This window comes from Macaca mulatta, chromosome 4 (assembly GCF_049350105.2).
Source record: "Macaca mulatta isolate MMU2019108-1 chromosome 4, T2T-MMU8v2.0, whole genome shotgun sequence".
Taxonomy (NCBI): domain Eukaryota; kingdom Metazoa; phylum Chordata; class Mammalia; order Primates; family Cercopithecidae; genus Macaca; species Macaca mulatta.
In genome coordinates, this window is record NC_133409.1 from 134,587,532 (window position 1) to 134,606,677 (window position 19,146).

The 19,146-nt window shown below is 33.9% G+C and overlaps 1 protein-coding gene across 2 annotated transcripts in view; it reads right to left on the bottom strand.

Annotated features, from left to right (window-relative positions):
* Nucleotides 1–19,146, bottom strand: part of CD2AP (CD2 associated protein) — a 152,146-nt gene that overhangs the window by 12,953 nt on the left and 120,047 nt on the right. For both annotated transcript variants that reach the window (XM_077998608.1, NM_001266309.1), the window contains 5 exon segments: nt 18,148–18,290; nt 11,330–11,442; nt 9,582–9,683; nt 8,324–8,505; nt 4,337–4,400 (listed from right to left, as the gene is read on the bottom strand). In XM_077998608.1, the coding sequence (XP_077854734.1) occupies nt 4,337–4,400; nt 8,324–8,505; nt 9,582–9,683; nt 11,330–11,442; nt 18,148–18,290 (604 nt within the window).

Consider the following 19,146-nt stretch of genomic DNA (forward strand, 5'->3'; position numbering starts at 1 on the left):
CAAGTTTTATATTTTACAAAGTATTTTCACATAAATTATCTCAACAACTAAAGCTAAAGGAGGTTAAGTGACTTGCCTAAGTTCACACAGTATAATTTAATCCTGAAGTACAAAGGTTCTGAAGATTGGTTGCTTCTGTTAAAAACATTTTTAAGGCCAGGTGCAGTGGCTCATGCCTGTAATCCCAGTACTTTGGGGGGCCATGGCAGGTGGATCACCTGAGGTCAGGAGTTTGAGATCAGCCTGGCCAACATGGCAAAACCCCATCTCTATTAAAAATACAAAAAAAATTAGCTGGGTGTGGTGGCGCATGCCTGTAGACCTTGCTACTCAGGAGGCTGAGGCAGGAGAACTGCTTGAACCTGGGAGGTGGTGGTCGCAGTGAGCCAAGATCGCACCATTGCACTCCAGCCTGGGTAACAGCAAGACTTCATCTCAAAAAAAAAAAAAAAAAAGGGCCAGGTGTGGTGGCTCAGCCTGTAATCCCAGCACTTTGGGAGACTGAGGTGGGCGAATCACGAGGTCAGGAGATCAAGACCATCCTGGCTAACACGGTGAAACCCCGACTCTACTAAAAATACAAAAATAAAACTAGCCGGGGGTGATGGTGGGCGCCTGTAGTCCCAGCTACTTGGGAGGCTGAGGTGGGAGAACAGCGTGAACCCAGGAGGTGGAGCTTGCAGTGAGCCGAGTTCGCACCACTGCACTCCAGCCTAGGCAACAGAGACTCCATCTCAAAAATATATATATATATATTTAAAATTTCAGTTCCACTGCTGTTAATCATTGATATGATTTGGATCTGTGTCCCCACCAAATCTCAGATTAAAAGTAATCCCCAGTATTGGAGGTTGGGCCAGGTGAGAGGTATTTGGATCATGGGGTGTTTGGATGATCCATGTTTGGATCACCCCCTTCATGATGAGTAAGTTCACACAAGATTTGGTTGTTTAAAAGTGTGTGGCCCTTCCCACTCTCTCTCTTACTCCCTTTCTCGCCATGTGAAATGTGTGCCCCTACTTGACCTTTCACCATGAGTAAAAGCTCCCTGAGGCCTCCCCAGAAGGTGAGCAGATGCAGGAACCATGCTTCTTCCTGTATAGCCTGTAGAAGCATGAGCCAATTAAATTTCTTTTCTTTATAAATTATCCAGTCTCAGGTATTTCTTTATAGCAATGCAAGAGCAGCCTTAACACTACCATTCCGAACCCTACTTTTTTCAGTCTTATAATAGGAACAATAATCCTTACATGTTGTTATGTGTGTCTAATGGGATAAGGTGCAGAAAATGCTAAGCCTAACTAATACACAGTTTAAAACAAAAAAGTTAGTTGATTCTCAGGATAAGAGCCAAGGTTTTCCAACTGCAAGTCCCAAATTCTCTCTTGTTCCACAAACTGCTGACAAAAGAAACAGGGTAAGTAATGAGGCAGATTAAAAAACAGAAGGGAGTATGAAATACTTAAACAATGGGAAGAATCTCTAAAAAAAGATAGGATACAACTTTCTCTGAGATATGCAGAAAGAATAATGCAAATGAAGATAAACATTAGTGAGGAGAAAAAGAAAGCTAAGAAAGATAAAGGAAATAGTTGAAATTGCCAATCATCAGTGGAGAATTAAGATAAACTCTTAAGTTAAAAATGGGAGGCCAGGCGCGGTGGCTCAAGCCTGTAATCCCAGCACTTTGGGAGGCCGAGATGGGCGGATCACAAGGTCAGGAGATCGAGACCATCCTGGCTAACACGGTGAAACCCCGTCTCTACTAAAAAATACAAAAAACTAGCCGGGCGAGGTGGCGGGTGCCTGTAGTCCCAGCTACTCCGGAGGCTGAGGGAGGAGAATGGCGTGAACCCGGGAGGCGGAGCTTGCAGTGAGCTGAGATCCGGCCACTGCACTCCAGCCTGGGCGACAGAGCGAGACTCCGTCTCAAAAAAAAAAAAGAGAAAAAGAAAAAAAAAAAATGGGAGGCAGTGAATCCACAGACATCTGTCACCACCACCAGTCCTGTCCCTGAGCAAAGAATGAAAACAGCTTAACTGCACAGAAGAGACAACTACACGGATACCTCGTTTTATTGTACTTCGTTTTGCTGTGCTTCACAGATACTGCATTGTCTACAGTCAAAGGCTTGTGGTAATCCTATGTTGAGCAACTCTACTATAAATGCAATTTTTCCAACAATATGGGATCACTTTGTATCACTGTGTCCACATTTTGACAATTTTCACAATATTTCAAATGTTTTCACTGTAATTATATATGTTATGGTGATTTGTGATCAGTGATCTTTGATGTTAATATCATAATTGTTCTGGGGTGTCATGAACTGCGTCCATATAAAACAGCAAACTTAACTGATAAATGTCATGTGTGTTCTAACTGCTACACTGATCAGCCTTTCTTCTCTCTCCTCCTCTACTTGGCCTTCCCTATTATCTGAGACAGAACAGGCCTAATAATAAAATAAGGCCAATTAATAACCCGAAAATGGCCTCTAAGTGTTCAAGTGAAAGAAATAATGACATCCCTCTCACATTAAATAAAAAGTTAGAAAAGATTAAGCTCAGAGAGGAAGGCAATGTTGAAAGCCACAGCAGGTCAAGAGATTGGCCTTTTGCCCCAAACAGCCAAGTTTTGATTGCAAAGGAAAAGTTTTTGAAGAAAATTAAAAGTGCTATTCCAGTGAACATATGAATAGTAAGAAAGCTTAACAGCCTTATTGTTGATATGAAGGAAAGTTTGAGTGGTCTAGATAGAAGATCAAACCAACTGTAACATTTCCTTAAGCCAAAGCCTAATCCAGAGTGAGGTCCTAACTCTCTTCAATTCTTTGAAGGCCGAACAGAGGTGAGGAAGTGGCAGAGGAAAAGTTTCAAGGTAGCAGAAGTTGGTTCATGTGGTTTAAGAAAAGAAGCCATCTCCATGACATAAAAGTGGAAGGTAAAGCAAGTGCTAATGTAGAAGCTGCAGTAAGGCATCCAGAAGATCTAGCCAAGATCACTGATGAAGTCGGCTACAGGAAACAAATTTTCAATGGAGGTAAAACAGCCTTCTATGGAAAGAAGATACCATCTAGGACTTCCATAACTAGAGAGAAGTCAATGGGTGAATGTAGCTGGTAGCTTTAATGCAAACCATCACTTACTTATCATTCTGAAAATCCTTGGCCCTTAAGAACTATGCTAAATCTACTCTGCCTATGCTCTATAAATGGAACAACAAAGCCTGGATAACAGCACATCTGTTTAAAGCATGATTTACTGAATATTTTAAGCCCACAGTTGAGACTTATTGCTCAGGAAAAAAAAAAAAAAGATTATTTTTAAAATATGCATGCTGACAATGCCCGTAGTCAAGATTATTTTTAAAATATGCATGCTGACAATGCCCGTAGTCACCCAAGAGCTCTGATGGAAATGAACAAGGAGATTAATGTTACTTTCACGTCTGCTAACACAACATCCATTCTGTAGCCCATGAATGAAGGAGACATTTAGACTTTCAATTCTTGTTATTTAAGATACACATTTTGGAAGGCTATAGCTGCCATAGATAGTGATTCCTCTGATAAATGTAGGCAAATAAACTGAAAGCCTTCTGGAAAAAAATTCATCAGGTAGATGCCACTACAAACATTCACGATTCATAGGAGAAAGTCAAAACGTCAATATTAACAGGAATTTGGAAGATGATTCCAATCCCCAGGGACGACTTTGAGGGTTGAAGACTTCAGTGGAGAAAATAACTGAAGATGTGGTAAAAATAGCAAGAGAATGAGAATTAAAAGTGGATCAAACTTGAACAGATGAGGAGTTGCTTCTTTTGGATCAGCAAAGAAAGTTTTGTGAGGTGGAATCTACTGCTGGGGAAGATGCTGTGAATATTGTGGAAATAACAAAAGATTTACAAAATGTAAACTTAGTTGATAAAGCAGAGGCAGGGTTTAAGAGGACTGACTCCAATTTCAAAAGAATACCTTGCCACTAATTAATTCCACTAACACCCTTGCCACCCTCTGGTAACCATCTTTCTGTTCTCTATGAGTTCAATTTTTTTAATTTTTATTTTAGCTCCCACAAATAAGTGGGAACACACAGTTTGTCTTTCTATGCCTGGCTTATTTCACTTAACACAATGACCTCCAGTTCCATCTATGTTGTTGCAAATGACAGGATCTCGTTCTTTTTTTGTGACTGAATAGAAGTACATTGTGTATATGTCCAACTGAAGTAGTATAGCATAATTCGCACAGAAACCAATTATCCAGTTGGGTTGGGAAAAACATATCCAGTTTATGCTGACTAAACTCTCAATGCTGGAAGAAATGAATTACCTCTAGATTGCTTCTCATTAACTTCTCTTCTTCCAAATCTTTTCGCAGTTTTTCCAGTTCTTTCCTAAAAACAAAGTACTTATTACTGTTAAGTCTTTCGATTAAATAATTTATTTGACTGATATTTACAGGCTTTTTGTTACCTAACCCACCAGTTCATGGGAAAATCCTTTTAAGGGCAATAGCAATGTTAATTAAGAAAAATGTAAGATTCTCTAGTTAGAATGGTTCAATATAACAGTTAAAAATTCAGCAAAACCAAGGCAAATCTATCTGAGATCAAGAAACCAAGTAAATTCGGAGCAGCTCATGAAGACAGAAATAATATCTAACCTTCAGAAGCAATTTTCTATATTCAGCTATCATACATTTTCCAGGTTGGAAACCTCAAAGCCCAAGCAATTTGGTAAAATGAATAACAACACATCACAATACAAGGCAAGTTAACAGTTTATCTGATAAGATAACCTAGACTTTGAATTTCTCTCTATTTTTAAAAATTAAATACATTAAAGTCTAAAAACCAAACAAATTAAAAACTCTAGCCAATAGTTTCTCCTCCTTAACTCATGTTTTCATCTTCCTGTGTTCCCTTCTAATCTTTCCATACAGTTGTTCTTTTTTCTATAGCTTTAAGTGAATATTCAATATTATATCTTTGCACAAATTTTAAACCATTTTCATGCTGCTGAAATTTTCATATTTATATGTGGTTTGGTATCCAAATATCCAGGTATTTTGTTTGGCTGATTCATTATTCTGGAGACAGAAGGAGTGGGAGGAATCGAGGAATGAGACAGAAGGAATGGGAGGAATATGTTAGTATATCAAATTTCTAAATCAAAAGTATGGACATTTTCAGTCTCAACATATACTTGAAAAATTCTTGAGAATACTGTAGAAACAACAGCTTGAAAAAGTAAAAAAGAAAAAACTCATGAAGAAAAAATACTTAAGGAAAGAATTTTAAAATTTTTTATGTAACATTTCAAAACTAACTTCTTAGCAATAATTTCTTAGTGATATCTAAGCTATAAAGATCTAATATTATAAGAGTAAAACAAAAACCTCTGAACTCCAAGTCAACTAAAGAAATAAAATATTACCAGTACCTCTAATATCCCAAAAAGTGACCCTCTTTCCTTAATCCTATTTCCCTCTCTCTTCCATAGAAAAAGTTTTATAGTATTTATTATTATTCATTTGTTGTTCTAATTTTGCCACATGCAAATGTATTCCTAAAATAATACACTTTCTGGTTTGGTATGCTTTCCAACTTTATATAAATGAAATACACTGATTGCGTGTATGCTTCTGACCTGCTCCCTCCTCTCAATATTTAGATTAATTCATACTGATGTTGAAATTTACTTTTATTGTTGTATGCTGTGTAGTATTTCTCTATTAATGTATCAATAGTATTTATCCCTTCTCCTGCTGATGCAAGTTTCTTAGATATTAAAAACAAACAAACAAACAAAAAAACCTGCCATCCAGTTTCACTTTTCCAGAGAAACTGAAGATACTGAAAATACCCTTTGGAAAGACTTCTAAAATGTTTTATATTTTAAAACATATATATATGTGTATATATATACCTCAGAAATGTTTTATCCATTCTAGAGCTAATTTAAGAGCACCTACGGGCAACATGTATATGTAAAACAGCGCACAGTATAAAAAATGTAAAACAACAAAATCAAATCAGGAGAGTTCTCTAACTGGTACATGGATGGCAATTAATAAATATTTACTGGACAAGTAAACTTACAGCTTATAATGTGCATGTTGCAGAATCTACTAAAAGAGTCTTTCAAAACAGATAAACTGAAGGATTCCAAGAAATACCATCATGTATTGAATTATAAACTCTCTCTATATACATAACATCTAAAATATATAACATTTTTAAGTAGACATTTAAGATACAGTTTTTGTTTCTAAGAAATACCTGTAGAAGTGTTCTGCAAACTCCAAATACCTTATACCGTTAATCTCAATATTGTTTTTAATAAGATTCCCAGGCCAACTTAAAATTGGAAAAGAAATGATAAAATCAGGTTCAGAGGTAACATGGCCTCTGGCTGTAACTTTTATGTGTTTTATTTTTATTTTTTGTTCCTTTATACTTTTTATTTGGCCATAACTTTTATACTGTATTCCAAGAAATCTTTTTAGAAGGGAAGTTGAAGACAAGGTATGAGCACCCTCACTCTCAATTCAATTAGATTAGCTGCTTTTTTAAAAAATCTGTTTTACCTACTGGGCTTTTGTAGAATTATGCTTAAAATGTCAACAAGTTTTAAAATTCAAATACTAGTAGTTACAGAAAAGATCTTGGCCAGGTGCGGTGGCTCACGCCTGTAATCCCAGCACTTTGGGAGGCCGAGGCAGGCGGATCACAAGTTCAGGAGATCGAGACCATCCTGGCTAACACGGTGAAACCCCATCTCTACCAAAAATACAAAAAATTAGCCGAGCGTGGTGGTGGGTGCCTATAGTCCCAGCTACTTGGGAGGCTGAGGCAGAATGGCGTGAACACGGGAGGCACAGCCTGCAGTGAACTGAGATCGTGCCACTGCACTCCAGCCTGGGCAACACAGCGGGACTCCATCTCATTTAAAAAAAAAAAAAAAAAATCTCTAAACCAATAGATAATACGGGTTTGAGTTCTAGCTCTGTCATTTAAGAACTGTGTGATCTTGGCTAAATAACTTTATCTCTATAAACTTTTATCTCTTCATTTAAAAAGCCAGAGGGGGAGCTCACCTATAATAGGTGATCTTGTAAATTTGTTTTAGCTCTAAAAAGTCCCTAACTTTCAACTAGGGTATGTCTCAACGTACACCATACCAAAAAATTTTCAGAGTTAAGGGAAGGGTTTTAGAGATCACCTATCCCAACACATTCATTTTATAAATGTCCAACTCAACCTCGCAGAAGCACTGATCAAATCCTCTGAAAACCAAGTTAACTATATGTATAGATACATAACCAGATCCAAAATACAGTATTTTTCCTAGTAGTTTAAAAACTAATCATATCTGACCAGAAGATTTCTAGCCTAAAATTATGGTTATGTATGTACGTTTTCTGGTTTGGTATGCTTTCCAACTTTATGTAAATGAAATACACTGATTGCGTGTATGCTTCTGACCTGCTCCCTCCTCTCAATATTTAGATTAATTCATACTGATGTTGAAATTTACTTTTATTGTTGTATGCTGTGTAGTATTTCTCTATTAATGTATCAATAGTATTTATCCCTTCTCCTGCTGATGCAAGTTTCTTAGATATTAAAAACAAACAAACAAACAAAAAAACCTGCCATCCAGTTTCACTTTTCCAGAGAAACTGAAGATACTGAAAATACCCTTTGGAAAGACTTCTAAAATGTTTTATACTTTAAAACATATATATATGTATATATATATATCTCAGAAATGTTTTATCCATTCTAGAGCTAATTTAAGAGCACCTACGGGCAACATGTATATGTAAAACAGCCACCTACCAGAATAACCACCAATTTAACTTTTTTGCCGAAAAGAGAAAAGCACTGTTAATGAAAATTTCTTTGAAAACATACTTGCTCACACCAGAGACTTTTGTTTGAGACAGAGTCTTGGTTTTGTTGCCCAGGCTGGAGTGCAGTGGCATATTCACAGCTCACTGCAGCCTTGACTTCCCAGGCTCAAGAGATCCTCCCACCTCAGCCTCTTGAGTAGCTAGGACTACAGGGATGTGCCACTAACCCTGGCTTTTTCTTTTTTTTTTTGCAAAAATGAGGTTTTGCCATGTTGTCCAGGATGGTCTCAAACTCCTGGACTCAAGCAATCCTCCAACCTTGGTCTCCCAAAGTACTGGGATTACAGGAGTGAACTACCACACCCAGCCACAGATTAGATTTTTACTTAATATGGTTTGAAAAAAATTCTTTACGCATGGGTTAAGTAGTACTCATAGGAGAAAAGAAGGGCTACTTACCCGTGATCCTTTTTCAGTGCTTCTACAATGCACAACAATTCAATAATCTGGGCTCTAAGTTCATCCAGGGAATTTTTTTTCACATCATCTGTTTCTACTTTAGCTTTGATTTCTAATGGAGTCAGGAAAGCAGTTGTATTTGCTTTAGAAGCACTGGAAGGTGTTGAAAGGTACACAGATGGCTGAAAACACAAAAAATTTTTTTTCTGACTTTAATATTATATTTAAGTTCAAAAGATTTTTACATCAAGAAGAAAAACAATTAAGTACTTCAAGATAAATGGCAAATTTGGAAATTCAAAAGCAATTTGATGTTCACAACTGGAAAAATCGCCAGACAACTAAAGAATAAATTTATAATCATTAGTGGTTTTTGTAGGAAATGACAATTTCATTAACAGAAGAAAAAAGGAAAAAAGAAAAATCCATCAAATGCATATTATGGATGGTTCGCCTAGTGAAACAGGAGAGCACTATAAAGGTATTATTTTTTCTTCCATATTCAATACTTATTGTTCGGAATGTCCAAAGAGCTTCACTTAAAAGTAATTGTGAACAATTTAATAGGTTCAGGAAGAGTCACTAAAATGAGTCCATAGTCTGTCACCTCATAACTGTTTCACTAAAAAAAACAGCAAATCACTTTAATAGAATTTCAATAGACTGTTGACAGCTGAGAGAATCAGATTAGGTGTATTTAATAAATTGGAAACACTCTGACAAAAATGCCCTGAAATGAAATAGAGAAATAATTTGGGAGGAAACCTAAATGACCTTAAATGTGTGTCAGTTGTGGTGAAACTACGTTAAATAAAAATGGTAAAAATTTTGATAAGACATCTAACACATGTAACAGATGAAAGGATTCATGTACATACAGTATTCTGCCATTCATTCCAGTATATACTGAATGCTTAATTATTATACTAAGCACCAAGCTAGGTAAATACTACACAAGTGTTCATTTCTGACCTTAAGAATATATGTTTAATGGAGAAATGAAATAGATGCAGAGATCTATGCCTTTAAAAATACAAAATATGTAATATTTATTTTATTCAATTAAAATGTAAGCTCTTTCAAAAATATTTGCAGAAAACAGTCTGACGAAGCTAAACAATTCAATTTTTTAGCAGTAATTATTCCATTTCTTGGCAGAAGAAATAATTCTTCCTAAAGAACACCTTAAATTATCTATGTTTGAGGTCCACAAAGAATCCCAGAAAGTCAACAAACCTTAGCCCACAATGCACCTCACCTTTGGAGAAGAGCATGTATCTTTTTTTAATTCAGATGGCTTTAGGTTGGCACTGTCTTCTTCTTTTGGTAACTTCAAGATTTTTTCGGGGCTGTGAGTTGGCTAAATGATTTTTTAGAAGTGAAGAGACGTAACAGACCAAAGAAAAGAAAAGGTAGTAAGTCTTTGGATAACAAAACAAGTAACTTTTATGGATTTTCAGCTGCTACTGTTGCTGATATCCCATTATCATTAATAGGATGCTACATACTTTCAAGCTGAATAACATATTTGCGTATCTTGAGGGCAAAAAGTTTGCCTCTTAGCAGCAAGGATTTTCTCCATTTAGGTAATTTTAAAAGTACTATAGCGTTTAAGAGCTAATATATTAACATTACATTACCACCAGTACTCCAGGCAATGTAGAAAAAGCATACTAAGAAGTTAATACATTTAGACATGAGGATAAGTACTACAAAAACAATGAATATTTCACAACCATCATCAGAGAAATACAAATCAAAACTACAATGAGTTATTACTTCACCCCAATTAAAATGGTCTTTATCCAAAAGATAGGTAACAACAAATGCTGGCAAGGATATGGAGAAAAGGGGAACCCTCATACACTGCTGGGGAGAATGTAAATTAGTACAACTACTATGGAGAAAAATTTGCAGGTTCCTCAAAAAACTAAATATAGAGCTACCATCTGATCCAGCACTGCTAAGTATATACTAAGAAAAAGGAAATCTGTATATCAAAGGAATATCTGTATTCCCATGTTTATTGTAGCACTATTCACAAGAATATAGCCAAGAATTGGAATCAACCTAAGTGTCCATTAACAGACAAATGGATAAAGAAAATGTGGTACATATAGACAATGGAATACTATTCAGTCACAAAAAAGAATGAGATCCTGTCATTTGCAACATGGATAGAACTGGAGGTCACTATTTTAAGTGAACTAAGCCTGGCACAGAAGAACAAACTTTGCATGTTCTCACTAAAAAAATTAAAACAATTGAACTCATGGAGACAGAGAACAGAAAGATGGTTACCAGAGGCTGGGAAGGGTGTTAGTCGGGTAGTGGTAGGAATGGGGGATGGTTAATGAGTACAAAAAATTGAGTAAGACCTATTATTTGGTAGCATAACAGGGTAACTACCAGTCAAAAATAATTTAATTGTACACTTAAAAATAACTAAGAATACAATTTGGATTGTTTGTAACACAAAAGACAATTGCTTGATGTGATGGGATACCGCATTTACCCTGATATAATTATTATGCATTTCATGTCTGTATCAAAATATCTCACATAACTCATAAATATACACATCTATTATGTACCTACTGAAGTTAATTTTAAAAATTTAGAAAAAAGAAAAAAAAAAAAAAAACACTGAATATTTCAGGAGAAAAATTTTTCTCAATCTTTCCTAAAGTGAATATCTGCTGAATTTTAGTAACTGTTGTTGAAAGACAAATTAAACAGGTTCTTTCTTTGTCACCCTTTGACCCTGTGCTCTGTGGCTACAGCCTCACGATAATTTCCTTCTGATTCTGTAACCTTCCATTCCAGACCCTGTTGGAATGAACACACCTCTCTCCCTCTATCTCCTTAAATACCAGCATTTGCCACTTGAGTATAACAGCTATCATCCCGATTGTTAAACTTAGGTAGAGCTATAAATCCTCTACCTTCAAATGGACTCTGCATTGGCTAAATCTACTGTAGTTTAAGACAATTAGGTGAACTCACAGAATGTCCACCATTGAAACGGCCCGGCAACCTTCTTCCAGGCATCTTTGGTCTATTTGCAGTGAGATGAAGCAAGTTTTCTGAGGAAGCTATGTCATCAAAATTTACAACATCTAGAAAATAAAAATAAATATTATTTACTAAGAGAATTGCACCTTTTTAAAGGTAAAAAATAATGTTTCAGTTTTTGAACAAACTATAAATTAAAAAGAGTACCACTACTTTGAAGAATTCACAAATTGACCTGTGCTTTTCATATGCATTTGGAAAACAACACTCGCCCTTAAAAGAAAAAAAAAATCCTCTTTACCTGATACATTTATATAGTATATGACTTTATTAACACTATAAAGGTTGTTTCCAGTAGAGACCTAGACCTCAACAAAAAGTTCTTAGTGAAAAATCTGTATCATAAAATGTAGTAGCATAAAAAACTCATCAAGTTCCTAACAAAGATCTACTTCTTAAACTCATAATAAATTACAAGATCTCAGAAAATCAGCATGTAAAACTGTTTTGAACTTCAAGAAGTAGAATATTCGAATGTTAAGAATTAAACTTTATCTGGCACCCTGCCACTTTCGATTTGTGTTTCTCAATATAAAGCAAAAGCATGATTTAATGTACCTTTATGTGTATATGTACGTGCACAGTATTAGGTGGGACTCAAACTGTTTATAGTTCACTGCACCTTTGCTTAGACATTATCATGTTTAGCAATCACAAGATGGCTTCAAATCTAAGGCAAATCAGATTCCAAAAAAAAAAAAAAAAAGCTACATGGATTACCAACTTACTTCCTCATCATCAAAGGCTGGCAGACCTTTGACCCGGTAACTTGGGTTTAAGGACAAATCTACTCTAAAACAATGATATATAATACTTTGCCTTTTTCTAGATGATTCAGAAGTCTTGCTAAAGGAAATGTCTTTAACTCTGAAGCCCAGATATCTATGTATGAATCAAGAACCCAAAAGGTAAACTACTACAGATACTTCCATTTTCAATAGAACCTTCCTTTAATTCAGATTCCAAACTCAGGTATTAACCACAGCCAAAATTTTCTACCTAATAGCAGATTCCTTTGGTCTAATCATCCAGATCTGTATTAATTCTTCACGTTACCATCTGCCTAGATGTTTATAATACTTTCTGTCAGATAGGTATATGTTCTAACTCAGTTATTTGTTTCTTTAAAAAGATACAGATACTCATCACTGCCCACAAAATTTATTCATCAACTTTACTTATTTAGAGAATGTTTTTAAGGGATGGAGGACACAAAGGTAAGGCAGAAAAAGAGGCATCACTGTTTGGTAATATGCATTTTATAACAACTAGAAGAATTTGCTGATAACTTAATATTTTCTATCAATTTCTTTGTGTGTTCTCACTTGTGTCAACTTACTAAGCTGATTCATTAAAACAGATACTCTAATATGCTTGATTTAATATTTGAGTCTTTAGATAACTGTAAGTAATCATGAAAGAAACAAACCATAATAATAAATGACAATGAAAAATGCATTATATAATGTGAAGGTTGAATTTAAATATATGTTTAAATGTCATGTTATTTGTAAATATCATAAAGAAAGCAATCAGTATTTTTAAAAGATGTTAAAATATGTTGTAGTTTGAAGGGTGAAAATTGCTTTTACACTGATGTGTGCATTAACAATCCACAAAGAAAAAACCTTAACAAGTACAATCCAATCATTTCAGCCTATAGAGATTATTTTCAAATGCATATTTAAGCAACTTGCAGAAAGAAAAAGAAACAAACAGAAAAACACAGGAGAAGACAAAGAAAAATGAAACTGAAAGGGTAAATAAAACATAGATTTACAAAAGTATACACCATGCTCGTGTAAAATGTCTTCTGTATGTCCAGTTTTGAACTACAACACCAAGACAAGTAACTTTACTATTCTAAAACTCTCTCAGGTTCTCCATTTAAGCCATTGGGTTAGTAAAAAGGAACAGTGCACATTTTGGACTCATGACTTATCTAAATGCTTATAAATTTACCTAAGAGGGATAACAATGGATTTACGCTGTACACATGGCATAACAGGCATGACAATCATTTGGCTTTTGCAATCACATCTGTCACTCTGCCAGCCACTTAAAATCTGCATGTTGCTAGGAACACATAAAATTTTAAAAAATCAAAATGAAATATCCAATTTGGAGAGAAAATAAACTGATTTTTATGGTTGCCAATTTTCTTCAAAAACAATTATCAAAAGAATATTTTAAATGAATCAGGAAACTTTTCCAAAATGAATTTCATTTTCTCTAAAAATGGAAAACCAAAAGGGTTAGAATAAATAGACAGACAGACAAGTACACTTTCAGTAAAATTACAAAGAAAAATCAATGTGCACCACCTATTTATATTGAAAATACTATTTTGATTGCTTTATAAACTTTCATCTTACCAAAATGGAGAAGGGTAGAATAATTTCCTGACACGTAAGAAGGGAAACATGGCAAACAGGCTAGGAAACAAAATCTGGAAAGAAAAGTCAAGGATAGGAATGTCTAGAAAAAAGACTAAACCAAAATAATTATTTTACAAAACAGGAAAAAAGAACAGCTGTAGAATGAATAAAACCATTTCAATGTTTGGCATATAACTATTTGCAGGTTATCTAACTTACACAAGATGTGTATTAGATTTGAGGTTTATTCCTTTGTCTTTCAAAGGGAAAAAATAATATTAGTATTAATTTCAATATGCATTAAGCTAGAAAGTCCTGTTTTATTACTCACTGAACACCAAGACAGCTTCCAAAAGGATGGCTTAGTGCTTTAAGAGGCCAGAGTAATAAATCAGCATGTTACACCTCATAATGTAGTTATAACTAAAATTAAATCAACTTTTAGTCTTTAGCCCACGATAGAAATTACGATGAAAATCAATTTTAATTCTATGGTATCAAAGAAGAAAAATATGTTAAATATTACTTTAAAATATCTCACTATAAAAATATGACTCAATACTATCTTCAAAATATTTCATACATAAATAAAAATTCACTAATGCCTTATATGATACTTACAAGTCTTTAATATGGCATGATCAAGGAAACTATTAGAAACCAATTTTTTTAAAATTCTAGTTTAGATATAGGCTGACTTTTTATAGTATATGCTACTCAACAGGTACCTATTAGAAAAATTCCACCATAAATTATTTCCAGAAGAAATGAGTAAATATTGGAAAAGAAATTTTTTAAAAAATAGATAAACTATCAAATAAACCAGAAGAAAAAGAAATGTGTTTCCTTATTCAACAATGAATGCTACCGTCAAATAATACGTTTCTTTAAAATTGCTTTTTTTTGGTTTGTTTTTGAGACAGGGTCTCTCTTTATCATGCAGGCTGGAAGGCAACGGCATGATCAAGGCTCACTACAACCTACAACTCTCAGCCTCAAGTAATCCTCTCACCTCAGCCTCCCTCCCTAGTAGCTGGGACTACAGGGGTGCGCCATCATGCCCAGCTTTTTTTTTTTTTTTCCTGTAGAGACACGGTCTCACTATGTTACCCAGGCTAGTGTCACTATGTTGCCCAGGCTAGTCTCTAACTCCTGGACACAAGCAATCTTCCTGCTTTGGCCTCCTAAAGTGCTGTGATCACAGGCATAAAATTGCCTTTTAATCATAGAAAATCTTACCACAGAAAAACCACCAAAAGATAAAAATACTACACTGTAAGGAAACTTCATCAGTTGGGCTTTCTTAACGTAATAGCCATGTTACTATAAAATTTTCTATCTTATATTTTAAAACTAAGTTGAAGATAATTTTATTTTACAGATAACGTATGATTTTAGAAATACATGGACCACACAAGCTTTACTATTAATTAGTAGTGGTACTGAGATTTCCCTTAAACCAATTTGAGGAAGTGTTTGTAATAGAGAAAAAAAAATTGTAAGCATAGTTTTTAACAGCCCTGATATTTACAAAACTACATGATCTATGATAATATATATGAAGAAACTAAAAAGTTATGTCGTGTCATTAAAAAAAGAGAAATTCTGAGTGTTCTGGATATGTCTTTCTTACATGTACAAAAGTCAGAGTCTGTATTTATATACATAGTTTATATATATACATAAATGTTTACATATGACTTTACAAATAAGAAAATCGTATCTGAGAATAGAGTCAGGGATTTATATCTTTTATAGATTAGAACAAAAACAAAATGGGATGGGTTTAATTAACAATGGAGGAGGCAGGAAAGAAGGAAAATAACATTTGTAATAACTTCCATGTCAGGTACTCCAGTAGACATATACATGTACTAAATCGTTCCATTGTTAGTTAAGGGAAAAAACATTAGGAAACTTTCTATCAGCAATCAACTAATAAATAAAACCCCTTTTGTTAACAGCAAAGTCAGTGCACTTTCTATTATTTCACCTCAAATTATTATGGTACACAATAATGAAATTTTCAATACGTTTTTCATGTATGTGTTCAACTTTCTAAAACATATTAAAAAGGCTAGATTCGCACATTATATTTGAGGCTGTATTTGAGCCAAAATACTTTTTTTAAAGTATTAACATCACAGAAGAGACAGAACACTTTTATATTACTAATACTAGGAATATATGATAGTCTAACTTAAAAAGGTAGCAGGAATCTCTGATTTAATGTTTAGGACATACGCTATTTACTTCCATCAATTATGCCTTTTATCTCAGCATGCAACTGTGCCTAAAACACTACTGAGGATATAAAACTTGCTCAGTAAATAATCTGATACTTAACATGAACTAAATTCCCAACATTTGTATTTTCTGAACTTTACAGGGCCTAAGTGTAGTACACCAAAGGTAGTACAATTAAGTGGAAGGAATAAAGAAGAGCAGCCTGAAAGTAGCTGTTAGTTTTCTGACTTGGCTAAGTCTCAGCATCTCTAGATTACTTCCTTATTTATTTGAAGAAAAGAAGAAATCAGAAATAAGATGTTTTCGCACCCTGTTCTACAAAGTCTCTGTTTACTATATGGGGAGTAAATAACAGCTATGTATAAAAGATAGAAATAGGGGCCCCCAAACCAAGTAAAAACAGAACTTTCCAATCATCAATAGTTTGAAATTATTACACATATTATTTTTACTAGAAATACGGCAGTGTGTTGTGACTCTATATAGAAAAAGTTTGGAAAAAAAGAAAATGTTGTAATTTACCTAAATTAAAAAAAAAATTCCATTACCTTGATGTAAACTAAATAAAACATTCAAGATGAATACAAAGCAACAGATGCAGATTCCAGATGTTACTCCTTCAATTCCCAAAGGGACTCCATCAACATTTAAAGACTTGTGTGATAAAGATCCCACAAATTTGTGAAAATTAAAAATACAGTTGCAATAATTTATTTCCAGAGTTAAAATTGGGCAAATAATCTGCTTTTCTTCAACTATAACTTATGAAACACATTTCTAGCTATATTTTAAATCAAACAGAAAACAATATGAACTGATCAAATTCTATTTACTGATAAGCTCAATAAAAAAGAGTAAGATTTTTTAAAACATGAGGATTCTTTTTCTGTTTATTGAACAATTAATAAGGATAATTTTCACCATATAAAACATACTGAATAAATTTCAATGAATTTCTCTAAAATACAATAAACATTTCAATTCCCAGAAATTAGTAGTAAATATAGCTTCATCCATAGCAAGCGGGATCCAACTATACGACAGAAGGATCTATAAGATATTCAAATAAGAAGACTGAAAGGAGGCCACACTTTAAGTCAGAAACTTTGCATTTGCAAACTGAAAGAGGGAAGAATAAGGTCATCTGAAAAAACTTGAAATGTAATAGCATATTTTATAATAAGGTAATAAAAAACATGTAAGTGTAACTGGCCTTGAAGTTTAAACATAAACATGAAATGTTAACAATGAAGCTAGAAAAATTAAAACATTAAGATTTCTTAAAAATACCAGAGTAAAATGAAAATTTAGAGCTCTGCTTTGATGTATGGATAGTGCATATTTAATGTCTGTAGCTTACTTTGTTTAGACATAAAATAGGGGGAAAAAAGCATCTGTTTCCTAGAGTTAAACTAAGAACATACCTGAGAAAGTGCTTTGAAAAAGTTAAAAAAACAAAATACAAATGCAAAGCACTATACAAAATATTAAAAATTACCAGAAAGTAATGAAGACACAATGCTTTTAATAATGAAAACTATCAAGACTTCTCTGTTTCAAGTTTTCCATTTTACAAATAATAATAGGTATTTTTTTAAAAGGAAGAAGTACAGACTAGACAAAGATATCATTAAGCTGAAAAATCAGTCCTAAAGCTTAAAAAAAATTAGCAAAAGGGTTATTAGAAAAAGTATATTTTCCTATACTGGAAACAAAAGTATCTCTAGATTAAGAGGAGAAATTTAAAGTCCTATGAAATATAATCTAATGCTGGCACTGAAAGTCTACGTCATCTCATTTCTAAACTTTTAAAACTAAAGTGTATTCATATCTAGGTTGGGTAGCACAGTCATTCCACTATAAAGAGGGAGTAATAGATGGATCACCTTTTAATATCTATTTCAGTCCTCTGATTAGTAAGAAACCTTAAAGTCTGATCAGTAAGGACCATAAACATTTTACTTATCTTCTTTTATTATTTCTACTTTGGCTACTAAATTTTAAACAAATTTTAACTGTGTAATTTCAACTTTATCCACACAAAAACTGCATATGTATATCTCTTAAAGAGTTTCTTTGACAATTTTTTTTTTTAATGCACCACTGCTGTCCATGCTGACTTACCTGTTTCTTTGGAGGTCCTTACTATAAGTGAATCAAGGTCTACTGATTTTGGTCTAAGGGGCAACTGTTCAGAATCTAGCTTTGGTTTTGATACGGGCTCAGTTTCAAACTTTGATGCAATAGTAGAAACTTCCCCATTAATCCTGAAATAAGGAAAAAACATGCAAAAATCACTAGTAAGAAACATGACTTTTTAAAAATTGTGATTTAATGACATTAAAGATTTTATGGCCTAATACTGATTACTTTCTGTTCTGTAAAACCATTTCCATAAACATAAAACTCTGTCCTAAGGCTGATTACAATGAAATGAAAAATGTGAGAACAGTTTATTAAGTGTAGAAAATTATTATAAACATAAAATTAACATTCAACAGATATTAGTACACAGAAAATGCAAAAAATAATACTTAAAAATTAAACTGCAACAATAGAAGGACAACTCTAGAAGGTAGGCAACAGTGAGAGCTAAATCAAAATGTACAGAATGCTCTTGTATTTTTTTTTATTATTTTAGATTATTTTTTATTTCAACAGGTTTTTGAGAAACAGGTGGTGTTTGGTTACATAAATAAGTTCTTTAGTGGTTATTTCTAAGATTTTGGTGCATCCACCACCCGAGCAGCGCACACTGTACCCAATGTGTAGTCTTTTATCCTTCACTCCCCTCCTACCCTTTCCCCTCAAGTCTCCAAAGTCCAATGTATCATTCTTATGCTTTTGCATCCTCATAGCTTAGCTCCCACACATTAGGGAGAACGTACAATGTTTGAGTTTCCATTCCTGAGTTCACTTAGAATAAGAGTCTCCAATTCCATCCAGGTTGCTGTGAATGCCATTTTTTTTTCATTCTTTTTTATGGCTGAGTAGTATTCCATAGTATGTGTATATATATATATATACCACAATTTCTTTATTCACTCATTGATTCATGGGCATCTGGGCTGGTTCCATACTTTGCAATTGCGAATTGTGCTGCTATAAACATGCATGTGCAAG